This window comes from Camponotus floridanus, unplaced genomic scaffold (assembly GCF_003227725.1).
Source record: "Camponotus floridanus strain SB8 unplaced genomic scaffold, Cflo_v7.5 scaffold19, whole genome shotgun sequence".
NCBI classification, from domain to species: Eukaryota; Metazoa; Arthropoda; class Insecta; order Hymenoptera; family Formicidae; genus Camponotus; species Camponotus floridanus.
In genome coordinates this window covers 2,332,388-2,346,180 of record NW_020229314.1, presented here as the reverse complement: position 1 = coordinate 2,346,180, position 13,793 = coordinate 2,332,388, and the positions used below count along the sequence as shown (strand labels likewise).

At 31.7% G+C, this 13,793-nt stretch overlaps 2 protein-coding genes across 3 annotated transcripts in view; one reads left to right on the top strand and one right to left on the bottom strand.

Annotated features, from left to right (window-relative positions):
• The window catches only part of LOC105248084, a 66,466-nt gene extending 55,481 nt beyond the window's left edge, over window positions 1-10,985 (bottom strand). For both annotated transcript variants that reach the window (XM_011252668.3, XM_011252676.3), the window contains exon 1: window positions 10,515-10,985. The gene's annotated coding sequence lies outside the window, so the exon portion shown is untranslated. The remainder of the gene's footprint in view (window positions 1-10,514) is intronic.
• On the top strand, window positions 1,420-3,038 carry LOC112637654. Its single transcript, XM_025407810.1, has 3 exons — window positions 1,420-2,131; window positions 2,217-2,410; window positions 2,639-3,038. Exons 1-3 carry the CDS (start codon window positions 1,420-1,422, stop codon window positions 2,681-2,683), a joined length of 951 nt encoding a protein of 316 aa, XP_025263595.1. The 3' UTR covers window positions 2,684-3,038.
• Window positions 10,986-13,793: the final 2,808 nt, after the last annotated feature.

The window sequence follows — 13,793 nt, the reverse complement described above, 5'->3', positions numbered from 1 at the left end:
TATAAATAATCGTTATTGCATAAACATGGAAGCGAATATTACTATGTGCATAGACGCTATAAATAATACATGATGCTGCGCGTCGCGATGCAAATTTCGCTTAAGGAACTTAAGCGCTTAATATAGCTTCTATAATATTCGGGAATTGAATAGGTATTAACGCGAATACAATGCGATAAATATTTACCGTGTCGATCCGACTCCGCCCGCGCAATTTTTAATTCGATAAGAATGGATGTCACACCCAACTCTTCTCTTCTCGATAACGTGTCTATTGAGAGCGTCTTCGAAGCGCACAATGCGCCAGATAGTCTCGCTCAATTTTGCAGGAAGATACAAAACTCCGATGTGCTAAAGGAGTTGGATTTATAAATCCAACGATAAATCTATCAGCGGCAAAAGCTGACCGATATCGCGCTCATGGCCGCTTGCCAGAGGCGTCCTGTAAATCTTATTGTATTATACAGTCGCGTGCAGAAGTCTTTCTCTCTCTCTTTTTTCTTATTCTGTTCATATCTTCTCTTGTTCGAATAAACGAGTCGTAAGAAGCACGATTTATTCAAGTACCATCATTTTTTTATTTGCTACTTGCTGGTCGTTATTTGCAGCCAGAAAGCGGAGCCCTCAAGGACTCTTCCTTCTTGTAAATAAGGAAGTCCATAGCTTCTTTGCAAGAGATGTTCGACATGCTTTTATTTATTTTAATATTTTATTATACAAAATTTACATCCCGCAATAATATATTATTAATGTATAAAAATTAAACAGTGTCGTATTTATTTGCGTAAAATTGAGTAAACTTGAATTTCTTGTTTTTTTAATCGATAAAATTCCACTCGTATTTATAATTTTAGAGCAAAACATATAGTAATAGTTTCTGTAAACGTTATATGTATCTGTCAAAATAATAAATTTATTCCATAGTTACAGACTATTCAATACATATAAGCACCGTTAAAGTGAAACGCAACTTACACTTCGTTAAAGAGCCACTCTATTAAATGAAATGGTTGCGTGTCGGCAAATTGTATAATATCGTTACTCGACGGTGTTTGCCTATGATGTAGGGCATCACACTCCCATAGGGGAAGATAAATATGTAGGTGGTGATCCTACAAACTACCGTTTTGTCATATGCGTCAGTCAGTAATATGCGCGTAGATCGTTGAAGCAGCATGTGCTACCAATTTGTCGTTCACTTCTTTTACTGCTTCTTCCAGCAATAAATCGTAGAAAGCTTATTGCGTTAGAAACGCTAAGTCTTAAGAAAAGTGCATAAATTTCTTAAAAGCAAATTTTGTGCATGCAGAATTTTTCAAAGTGCACGATTGATAAAAAAACATTCAATTTCGTAGATTATAATAAGCGAGTCTAAGTGTGATAAGAGATCACGTGATAAATCTATATAAACATTACGTCATGTTTAACCAGCATGATATAAACGAAATTCACACATACCTAGAAAGTCAGTTTCCGCGAATTCAAACGGATTGTATTGTAACGACGAATCCTACCAAAATGAACATCATTATACCAATCATACCCGAGCCCGTGCGTAATATCATGGATTTTACGCTGCTGGTGGCAGGCACTTGCCTGAATGCTTTGCTGGGTCTCATTATCGTATCAAACTCTTCCATGTATACCTCCGCCAATTGCTACATAATGAGCTTGGCGTTATCGAATTTGACAATCCTACTCGAACCATTTCAGCAAGTATTTCGTTGGATTTTCCATATAGATTTAATGATGAATCTCGACTACATATTTTTGGTGAGCTTCGGCACATCCATTCTGATAATAATTATATTGAATATCGAAGCGTACGTTGCTATTTGTCAGAAAAGTTGGCCCCTTCTCAAATCGCTCGTGAAAATCTCAACGGCTATAAAAGGCATCTTATTCATATGGATAATGTGCATCTTGGTGACAGCTATGGAATTAAATCTCTATGATTATTATGAAGACGAAGTTGTATACGACATTTACGTGTCATCCACCGTTATGTTTCTAATATTCCCTTGTTTTATTTTTATCATGCTTGATGGCTTCATTTTGTATGATTTAGTAATATCAAAATTAATAATCGGAACATGGCCAAGCAAAGATATCGAATGTTTCATCTTCCTAGGTGAGTAGAAATTTCACTTTAATGTTAAAATATAAGTAACATTATTCAAACATTCATAGATTTCGAAGGAACATTTATGTTACAGTTGGCATTACTATTGGATTTTTTATAACTATGATACCATATCGAGTTGTGAGAGCTATTGGTCTTTTAACATCGACAGCGTTTTGCTGTAACGATACTGTGATAGAGATAGTTTATACGATGGTTAAAATATATCCGATGACCCTGCCAATAATATGTTTCATAGCATCGAAAGAATTTCGTCAAGCACTTGAAGTAATGCGATATATCGAAAATCGATATATTGAAAATCTATTTTATTTAACTATCTTATTTCTTTATTTACCTATTTTATTTAGCTATTTATTTATTTATTTATCTATTTTATTTAGCTATTTATTTTATTTAGCTATCTTATTTATTTAATTATTTTATTTAGCTAATTTATCTATTAATTTTATTTAGGTACTCTATTAAATAAATTTAATTTTTTTTCTATTGCAGACAATGCTACGTTGTCAACGGCATGAAACTTCTATCATAATATAAAGAAGAGAAAAAGAACAGACAAAGATTACACCTATTTCAACATAAAACGATACATTAAAGTACAAAATGGAGGTGAACTCCATTTGGACATCTCGTCTAATCTATTTTATACACTCTTCCAAGATTTCTTACTTTTATCGCGCTTTTGAATAATTTACTATTCCTGAGAAGAACTTAAAATTCACGTGTGCAATAAGCAAGCACATCCGCTCTCATGAAGGAAGAAAGAAGCGACGCGCGTGCAGAGTCTGCACACAAATTTTCGAATTCACTGAACTCTCTGTATGCAAATTAGTTCCCTTTGAAGTCTCTCTTCTAACAGCAAAAGTTGAACCATCATACACATTGTACTTATGGCCCCACTTATCTATATACTTATATAGATAAAAAGATATATATTTTGTTTTATGTAAATTATAACAGATATTTTGATATATTTTTTTGGCTTTTAATTATCTATACATGCAGTACTAAATATTAAATTTTTGTGATATTATTTAATAAAATATCTATTATAAAATATACATTAAATATATAATAAATAAATCTTTTAAGAGAAAAGCTATAAAGTTAAAGCTTAAGAGTTATCGATATATTTGATCTTATGTCACGTATTCAACGCGTGCACTGAATTAAAATTCAAAAGATTCAAATAAAAACATTTCCTCAAATCCATTCAGCTATAACACGGCATTTCCTTTTTACGAGAAGTATTAATCAAATCAGGGATAAAACCTTGAAGTGTTCATAGTTATCAAGCTATCTGTTAGACTGTTCGTGATTAGGAATTCCTCTCACAACTCATACGACTTCGTTTCGTATTCCTTCCTTGACTGCAGCATCCAAACGAGATTTGCCGATAGTTGTAAGAATCAAGCTGTAATATTAAAAAAATAATATCGAATTGTTGGTAAAAGTCCATTCACGTTTAAGTGATATTACAGTGTCTTGCGTACTAATTATCCTTTTTAATCATCGTCTCAAAGGAATAATTTAGATCTATATAACTGTATCTTTTAATCTCACGATTTTTATTCCGAGCAATTGTACAGACTGAGCAGTTAATCAAACCTTTTTAAGTTATTTAATTTTCCAAAAAATGTAAATATTAATCTAAATATTAATAACAAATTCTCAGAAAAAAAATAATTTTTTACAATAATTTCTTTTTAGGAAAGTTTACAGAAAACTAAAAACAATATGTTGTTTTTCTCTCCCTATCTAAGTAATCTATATGTAAAATATATATTGCTAGTATGAGATATGTTTTACATGTCGTTGCTCTAGAGAAAAGGAAAATCACGAAGAACCAGGAAACCAGTAAGCCAGAACGATTAAACAGAAACTTCCGGTTTGATGAATAAGCTAAATCTACTCTTTCTAAACATGTACACTTTGCAAACAGCTAAGCTTCGTAAATTTAAATTTCAATTTAAATTTAAAGTTAAATTTAAATTTTACATTATAATAAAAAAAAGATTATTTTTCGATGTGTATATAATATATTATAAATTAATTATTAAAAAATATAATAAACATTAAATTAATTATATTAGTACTTAAAATTATCAACAAAAAAAATAAAATGAAAAATATATACGCTTTGCAGTAAATAATACTTTTTTCAATATCACTGTAACTATTTAAAAAATAGTTTTTAATATAAAAAAATTCAAATATACATAGAAAGTCATAGAAAATTTTATAAAAAGTTAAAGTCACTCAGTATCATTTTTGTAACTTTTAATTGAACAATTCTGTTTACAAATACTTACGTTTTTTTTTAATATAATACAAGAATGAGTGGAATAAATAAAATATTGCTACATATGTCAGTATCTCACTTTCTTCATTATTTATGCCACACATTATTTATGTCAATTCTTTTTTTAAATCACACAAGTATCTAATTTATTTGTAAACACATGATATCGGAAATCTTGGTTTTTCTTTTTCATATAAAAAAATTATTGTAAAAAGCTTAAATTACGAACGACGGCTCATCCTTGTTCGTCCAAATTTCGCAACACTGTTACGAGCGAGTTGCTCACGACGATGTCTGTGATTCGTGTTCTATAAATATACGAGCGATTTAAAAACGCAGTGACAGCAATAGCCACCGCCGTCTCGTAACTGCATTAAAATACATTTTTAGCACTTTGCCCTGTTGTTTCAGATCTTGGAGAGACGTGAGAATTATAAAATGCATGAAACTTACTGAAGCGTATTTCAACGCGCAATGAAAATTAAATCAAAATTACTAAGGTCGACATTATGCAGATGCATACATGCATATGCATAAGTACACCGTAAGGATCGAGAGAGTAGGGAGATACAGGAAGAGCGATAGAAACGTATTATTTACAATGACCAGTGGAATGGATGAATGCAAATGAACGTAACATTCGACACAACGTGTGAATGAAACGATCGAGTAATGTGGATAGAAACTTCATTCACACTTGCTGTCAAAAAAAGCAGCATTACTATATCGATTGCGATCAACATCGAGTTTGACGAGGGATCGCAAACACCCGAAGCTTTGTTCGACTTACGTCCCCTTGCACTCGAAATATGTAAATGTGTGTGTGTACATCGTCTTAATTATTAACCTTCCAGTGCAAGACGACCTAACGTACTTCTTTACGTTGCACTCTGTTTAGTTTAAAAAATAAAAATGCAAGCTAACAAAAATTTTGTTATCAAAGATAACATTCTGACGATAAATACATGAAGATTTGAAAAATGTTTTTTTCTTTTGTTCAAGGCAAACGATGATTGTTTTGTATGATCAAAGAATCGCGATCGCTATAAAATAGAAAAGAATATTTACTTTACCAAACACATCTTGAACAAAATTTATGAAACTTCCTTCGATATAAATCAACGCAACCTTTATTTTCACGCTCGCTAATCCAAACACCGATAAACTCCTGCACTTGCGCATCGCGGGAAATGTTTTATCAAGTGCGGGTGTGTCTGAAAAGCCTCAAGAAATTTCTATCCGGGCGCGTAGTCGCTCTAGATAATGAGTTTGGAAATACGGCGCCAATCTTACACAAAACTTCCATCTCGTCCTGCATGATAACGGATTGCAGGCCGCGCGTTGTATACTTTATTCTAATAAAATCAAGCAGCTATTACTAAAAATAATTAATATAACTTTTATATGCACATGAAAGCTTTTTAGATTTGAAATTTATTTGTATTTGTAAACGAAACATTCTTATTTAGTGAAATAAAATAGATAACAAACAAAAGAAAAAGCGAAAAATTTTTGAAAATATTGAGATAATATTCATGTAAAAATAGAGAAAAAAGGAATAATGTATTATTTATACATATATTATATATTATTTTTTATCTTTTTTTCTCTTCTCTCTCTTTCCTTTTCTTTAACTATTGTCCAAATCAAGTTTAATATAATCATTACAAGTAACAAAATCGTCTCTGTTGGATAAAGTTTGAGAAAGTTTTAATGAAATCATAACCGAAAGATCCCGCCTCAAGTTATGTTCTCTTCCACATCCTTCTCCTTTTTGTGTTTACATGCATCCGCAGACAGAATCAGAACTTTATACATCAACATTTTTGATAAAAATAATTAGACTAAAGTTTCTACAGAAAGCAATATTAATCATACTGATCTTATCAATAAAAGAATAAAAGTATCATAAATAAAAAGTAAAATTTTATATATATATATAATATTAATTTTTTTATTATTTCCATTGTTTGATACTGAAATCATAAATCTATGTCATACACATAACCCACTATTGAAATTAAATCGCGAAATACTTGCATTATGTTTAATGCACCGCGTCTTGCGACGAAACAACAGAATCGAGAAACGATTTATGCATTCAGTAGGAGCTTGTATGAAGGAATGAATAATCTTTCGTCGCTAGAACGACTAAAAAGTTGATGTATGTCTCCGCCGTGTGTTAAAACTCAAGGGAAATGTCCCGCTATAATGCGATGAATGAGACAGAGGCATTGTCAGTGAAGAATCTTCTAAATTGTTTCTGACTATATAAACGTGAAATAAAATAACCGTGTAACAAAAGAGATCCTATAATACTTTAACAATTGCAACTGCAGAATTGTACTTCAATATTAAGTATAACTGCGAGAAACGAAAATGTAGGTCATAAAGAGAGAGAAAGAGGCTTTGTGCGCGTTTCTTTCGATTTAAATAATTTTGCTCGCGCTTAAAATAACGCCGCTTTTGAAGGATTATGTTGAAATCGACGAGCTTAACGAAGAACTAAATCTTTAATATCTCTTAAGAAACAGTAGCCTTCTAGGCGTCCCTCTCATCAAAAGCCATATTCAACGATCAATGCACTCTCGTGACACCCTGTATATATATACCCATAGCCTAAAGCAACGCGTGGGTGGGCGTTTCGCGACGAGACAACACACATACAGAAGGAACGTCGGCGTCTCTATGCAAACGCAGAGTGTGCACAGAATGGAGCACCCTGTACAAATTCTTCACTTTAAAAAAATGTTCAGCATGAGTCAGACTGCAGAAAATGGAAAGGATGCTGCATGAATATTTCAACACGCGACTGTTTATGCATGTACTTCGTTATAGTCATATTTAGGTCTGACTCAAAATTGCACTTAAACATTTTTATCAAATCAATTTTAATAAATTTTTAATCTTTAAGAGACCTACTTCATTAAAACTAAGTAAGTCTAATATAGATAATTGTTAAAATATTTACATCTTATTTAATAAATGTATCTTTAAAAAAAATTATATTTTTTTTTTAGTTCCATAAAAATAATAAATGTCAAAGCGTAATTATTAATTTAAAGAATATAAGAAGAGGTCAAATAATTTAAATTATCATATCCTTTGATTATCAATTTCCGACTTCTTAATTATCTCTCTTTCTCTCTCAATCAATATCTATAGTCGTTTGCTTTGTAGAATAATTTAAGAGTAAACCGAGCTTATCGACATTTAAATATTATATCGCGATAACAGCGATAAGGGCATCATATACACTCGCTTGATTTAATTAGATTTTAATAAAGGCAATGTCTGGCATCGTCTTTGCAGCAAAACGACTTTCTTTTATTTTCTATTCTAAAACATTTCAATATTTGACATCTTCATAAAATTTCCACTGATTAGTATTTAGTATTCAAGAATTCGATTTAGTATTCAAGAACAAATAAGAAAATAAGCAAGAAACGATAAATGATAAAAAATACATAGCATTAATATCGTATAACTGCGGAGGAAAAGTTATTTCTAATAAAGTAACTATAGTTTTTTCGTCAATATATTACGATTCAAAAAAATATTACAATATACATGAAATAAATAAAAAAATATTACAATATACATGAAATAAATAAAAAAATATTACAATATACATGAAATAAAATGGTATAATAAATTCAAGAGATTAATATTGTCAAACTATATGATTCTAAAGTCTGAGAAATCCACTTTCGTAATTCAATAAAATTCTGCTAAATTCCTCCAAGAAAGCATTTCAAGATATCATCAAAAGAAGCATATCAAAGAGTTTACAAAAAGAATACATCAACAGTTTTGTAATAAGCAGTAAAGCAAAGAAATACAAAAGTATGTTATTTAAAATGGAACGTTTATTTGCAATCAATATGACTCAATGTCTGATTATAAAAATTGTCCTTCTGCTTCGAAAGAATGTACATCGCTATATCTCTCAAGAACTTTCGCAATAATAGACTTTTGTGACGGTTCGTCAGACTTGCGATATATCGTTTGAAATCTTTTTGCGATACATTGCGAAAATATGAGAAAAGTTAGAGAAGCGAATATATATAAAAAGTTAAAAATATATCAAAGTAGATATTGCTTTTAGATAACAAAGTACCGTCTCGGTACCGTCTATTCAAACTTATTTGTTATCATAAATAAAAGATGTAAAAGACAATGTAAAAAGTCCAGCAAAATCTATATATCCTTATTATAACTCATAGAAAATTTGTCGATATATCTAAAATATAATATGTTAAGATAAAACAGTTTTTATCGTATAATTGAACAGAATAAATGATTTGCATATGATTTGAGGAACTGTCATTAGATCTTTACGAAATAAATTCCATTCATCGAATTTCGTATGCAAACAACGAATAAAAGTACACGGTGGTACACGTTAAACAGCTCATTGTTTCCGAGAAGAAACAATGATGCGTAGGAAAATTATTGACTAAATTTTCTCGTCGACAATGAATCGAAAGATTAAAAAGAAGTTTGTATCAGTTGAAAAGACGGTTATTTCGCGCGATTTCGTACTTATATCTCGTAAAATAAAAAAAGATACTATCTGTAATATTTATATTTTTGCTATTTGTCTCTCCGTAAAAACGCCTAGAATATGTTTTTAATCAGATGTTTTAAATTATGTTTATCTTTTCAGTGGGATATTTCAAGTTCCGTATAAAATGCATTGGTAATATTATAAAATAGAATAAGAATAATATAAATGATTGCATCACGATAAATTTTTAGAGATTTTCAGGCTCATTTAACATCTTAGGCCCGGTTCCATAACTCGAGTTAATACTTCGAGTTTAATACGTTAAACTGGGTCCTGATTGGTCCTGATTCACTACTTAAACTCGGATTAACTGGATTGTGGAACTGGGCCTAATTGTTAGAAAATAATTGACATGCTTCAGTTTTAACACATCGTTTTTTATTATGTTTTTATATGCTAAGTGATCCTGAAAGCTGATATACGCTTGTTAATTATCCATCATTTATGAATGACAGTTGAACAAATAACAAATTTTATTTCTAGATATACTACAATTATACGCATAGTTAGATCTAGCAATTATGGCATTGTACAGACCGCGGACTAATGGAGTTCTTTCCACGTAATAAACCGGTTATAATTGCATTACTATCTGACAGTAATCTTGAGATTGAAAGATTGAAATTTGAATTAGATATTTTGATGAAAGTGTGACACGTTCTAAATCGTAAAAGATTTAGATATACACATACATTAAAGTGTAAATAATATTATTTACAAATACTATTATAAATATTAAAGTATTATTTTTTCAAATATTAAAGTATTATTTTTTTAATTATTAATAAAACTAAGTCTCTTTAAAATATCAAAACAGCTTTTTTAAAGATATTATTTCCAAAAATAAATTCTAATCCTTAAATTCAAGCGTATTTTTTTGTTTTCAGGCTCAAAATATCAGTTTCATATAGCTATTTCGTATCGTATATTCAAGCAAAAAATGAACGATGACAATTCGTATCTTTTCGAAAATAATAAGATATATAATAGTTGAATCATTTCTCCGCGCCAAACACGCAATGCAAATTACGTGCAACATGTTTTCTGCCCTCGTCAAAGATGTCATTGTCGTAATCAAGGTCGCTTATCATCGTGTGATTTAAATTCCTATCATTTTCGCGCGCAGGTGGCCCTCGCTGTTTACGCGGTTACGTCCTTATTAACGCGCCTTGTTACGCAAGTACATAACGATGCAATCTTTTATTACAAAATTACAGCCATTATACTTGTATAAACGAAAAACTTTCGTATTTCTCGTGTGCTTTACATACTTAAATACATAGATTTTAATCAAAAATATTTTTAATTATTAAATTAAATTTAATTATAAAATTATTCTATCAAAAATTTGTTCAAATGCATCAAGATGCTTCACAAAATATAAACAAGAATATTTGTTAATATTTAATACGTTTCTTCTATTATTATCAAAGTTATTCGAATATGCGAATTTTCTTGCATATTATATGTCAATTTGAAGAAAACGACACGCTTACCTTTAGTGAATTTTCATCCCGCGAATTCGAGGAAGCGATTCTCGTTACAGCTTCCGCATCGATAATCACCGTCGATAAAGCGATTGATTGACAAGTAGACACGTCGTGGACAAAGGGGCTTGACAAACTGGCTGGACCACAATCGAAGTACCGTTTTCGCCCGACAATTCAACGACTAAACTTTTGCGTCTCGTGATCGATAATAAAACGCGCGCATCGATCGATGAGTCGCGCGAATTCGTACACAAGTTGTGAAACAACGTTCCGAATTTTACGAATGTCGATATCGATTCTCGCGATGTCAATCGTCACTGTCACTGACAAGTAAACGACGCTTTCGCGCTTAAAAATTTCGAACGCCGATTGTCATCGTTGACAGATCGATTTTAGCGAACTTTTCTCCGTGAATCAAACGGGAAACCGAACTAAGTCGACCGCAGCGAAAAGCGTTAATCCCTAACCATACGATCAGCCGCGACAGTCGGCGCGCACTGAATGCAGCCGCGGAGAGAGCCACGCGACTCGGCGCGAAAGCGAGGCCGCGCAAGATGGCCGCCGGCGCGCGCACGCATTGGTCGCATGTCGAATACATATATGTATATTTACAAACTCATATTTTGAAACTTTTTACAAGTGTAAAATGAATAGATAAAATAAAAGTATCATTATCATCGATATTATCGATATTAACGCATTGTGAATCAATGTCTTGAATTTTTTAAATATTGAGAAACAATGACTCACGTCTTTCGAATGTTTCACGTTGTTTTTAAATAAAAATATTACTATTATGTATTATTATATTTTTAATTAATATTATTATTATATTTTTAAATAAAACTATGTGCAACAGAAGATAAGTTTAACGAAATATTATATACTTTGCTCTTCTAGAAGGGATATTTTGAATAAAAAATGGAAATTAGAACTTTTTGAGTTATAAACAAATCTTAATTATAAATGAATGCAACATTACTATTTTCAAATCTCATTTTCGCAACTACTTTCATTAATAATTATTCATGACCATTCAACACCATTTTTGATCGACAAATCTATTTTCCCGATGAATGAAAATTATCGCAACGAATTGAAAATCCCGTTTTCAGGGCGATTAACGATCCTCACAGATCGGAAGCATCTTCAGGGCGTTCGACCCTGCGTGGAATGCGAGGTAACTGCAAATTTCCGGTAGGCGAGATTCTAAGAGGGATGGGCTCGATTCCGCTCGATCTGTCTCTATATCGCTCCATCTCGCGTCCTTCTACGATTGCTCTCGCCTTAGGCAACATTCGCTTCCGATGCGCAGCTTCTTCTCTTTTATTTCATTATTCGATCGCAATTACGCGGCGACGCCTTACGCGAGATTATCCTTTTTCATTTTCCTTCGCGTGTAAGTTAAATATCACCTTCGTTGAACTTCATCGTTTCACACATTTTGACATTATCGTGCGTATAATGACGGTGTCCGTTATACACAGAATATCTCTGAAAAAAATTCTGCGAATACTTTTAATTTTAATTAATTCTGACTTAAAATTAGGGCATTAAAAAACAAATTAGGGCATATTATAATAAACTTTTTTTTATAATTCCATAATTTTGCATGTTTTAATACTATAAATTTAAATTAGAGAAACTTTAAGAATATAAATGAATAAGATAATTATTGTGCAATTGAAAGTTTTTTTGCCCTTAGGGGAGAGCTCAGAGCACTCATTTTCCTTAATTTTTCTTATTTTTCTTGACAGAAATTCCGCGTCCGTGATATCACTCTTCCTTAATTGAGAAAAACTTGCTCGCAATTATTACCTCCCGTTTTTGCAACAGGTGTGCCAAGATCGTTAAGTGGATTGTAAAAGGGCGACGATTCACGGTATGCGAGATTATATGAACAAGCACACGTTCGTGAGAGCACGGGAGCATTTATATAAACGCATCCCCCGCGGCCACGCACACATTCTATTACATGGCCATTGCATCGCACAATCGAACGGACGCTGAAAATCATAAACATATCATATTCTGTCATTACGGATCGCGTTAAATCGTGATTTTCCCACAACCGATCACGCAGCATAATAATTAAAAGCGTATTTTGCATAGAAAAATTACCATCGTCATATCCCTACATCTTTTTTACAAGAAGAATGCGATTATGCTACGATATCTTTTAATTACTATTATCAATTAGATTATTAAACAATTAACTGACAAGAATACGGATAAGGATGATCGATAAAATAATTAAATATAATATTTAAAATATTACATTTGTATTTTAAAATATGAGAACACATGAGAAGGAGACTGTACATTTATATCTTTGCACTTCTTTGTCTATTTTTCAAATATATTTGGATTTTTGAATTTTTGAGCGTTACTTGTTCTATAATAATTATTATAAAAATAAGGAAATATATAAATATGAAATATGAGTTGTTAAGAAAAAATAAAACATTGAAATGGCATTTTTTCGTGTAATAATCATATTACATTTACACGTTGTAATAAATTCATCGTATTTTAAATCGACATACACACTTTTGAGATGAAAACAGATCGGAGAACCGTCGATACATCCAACCACAACGCGTGATGCCGATCGGCACCAGAAACTGACCACCGAGGCTGCGGTAAATCGAAAGACAATGCGGAACATTGGCAAAAAACTCTATTGTTGCGTTATTATGAAAGTTCCTGCGGAAATTTATTTTTCCTATAAAAGAAATATAATACAATGCAAAATGAGCCAATAATTCTAACATAAATTAAATATCTAGAATAACAATGATGAATAAATTTTGAATAATGAAAATATGGCATAACAAATTATAAAATCCAATAGTAACGATATGCAGTTTTTACGAATATCAGTTTCAATTTACAGATAATTTGCCATAAATTATTCTGGCAATATATCAGGAAATCGAAAGTATAAAGATGCAAGAGAATCATACATCGCCTGGATTCTGGCAAAGAGGAGAAATCTGTCGACTGCGACACACAATCGTCATAATATATTTTCGATATTGCGAAATTTCTCGATTTCTACGTGTCATATATGTTTGTGAAAGGCAAAAATTCCTCGTGCAGAATCGCACGCGCCCAAATGCAACGTTAAGCCCCATTCTGGCACGCAACAGGAAATGCGAGCGGTTCAAACAATATGCTTGAAAAAGCGTAAATACAACAATAGCCGCGAGACAGCCGGTGCGTATTGCATTTTACGCGTTGCACGCATTTGGGAGTGCCAGTCGATTATTGCACACGACATGC

What these genes read in the sequence shown, in the direction of transcription:
- LOC112637654 (XM_025407810.1), top strand. Translation starts at nt 1,420, where the DNA reads ATGTTTAACCAGCATGATATAAACGAAATTCACACATACCTAGAAAGT. An exon ending in CGAATGTTTCATCTTCCTAG is followed by an intron (nt 2,132 to 2,216) that starts GTGAGTAGAAAT and finishes TTTATGTTACAG; the next exon opens with TTGGCATTACTATTGGATTT. An exon ending in AATTTCGTCAAGCACTTGAA is followed by an intron (nt 2,411 to 2,638) that starts GTAATGCGATAT and finishes TTTCTATTGCAG; the next exon opens with ACAATGCTACGTTGTCAACG.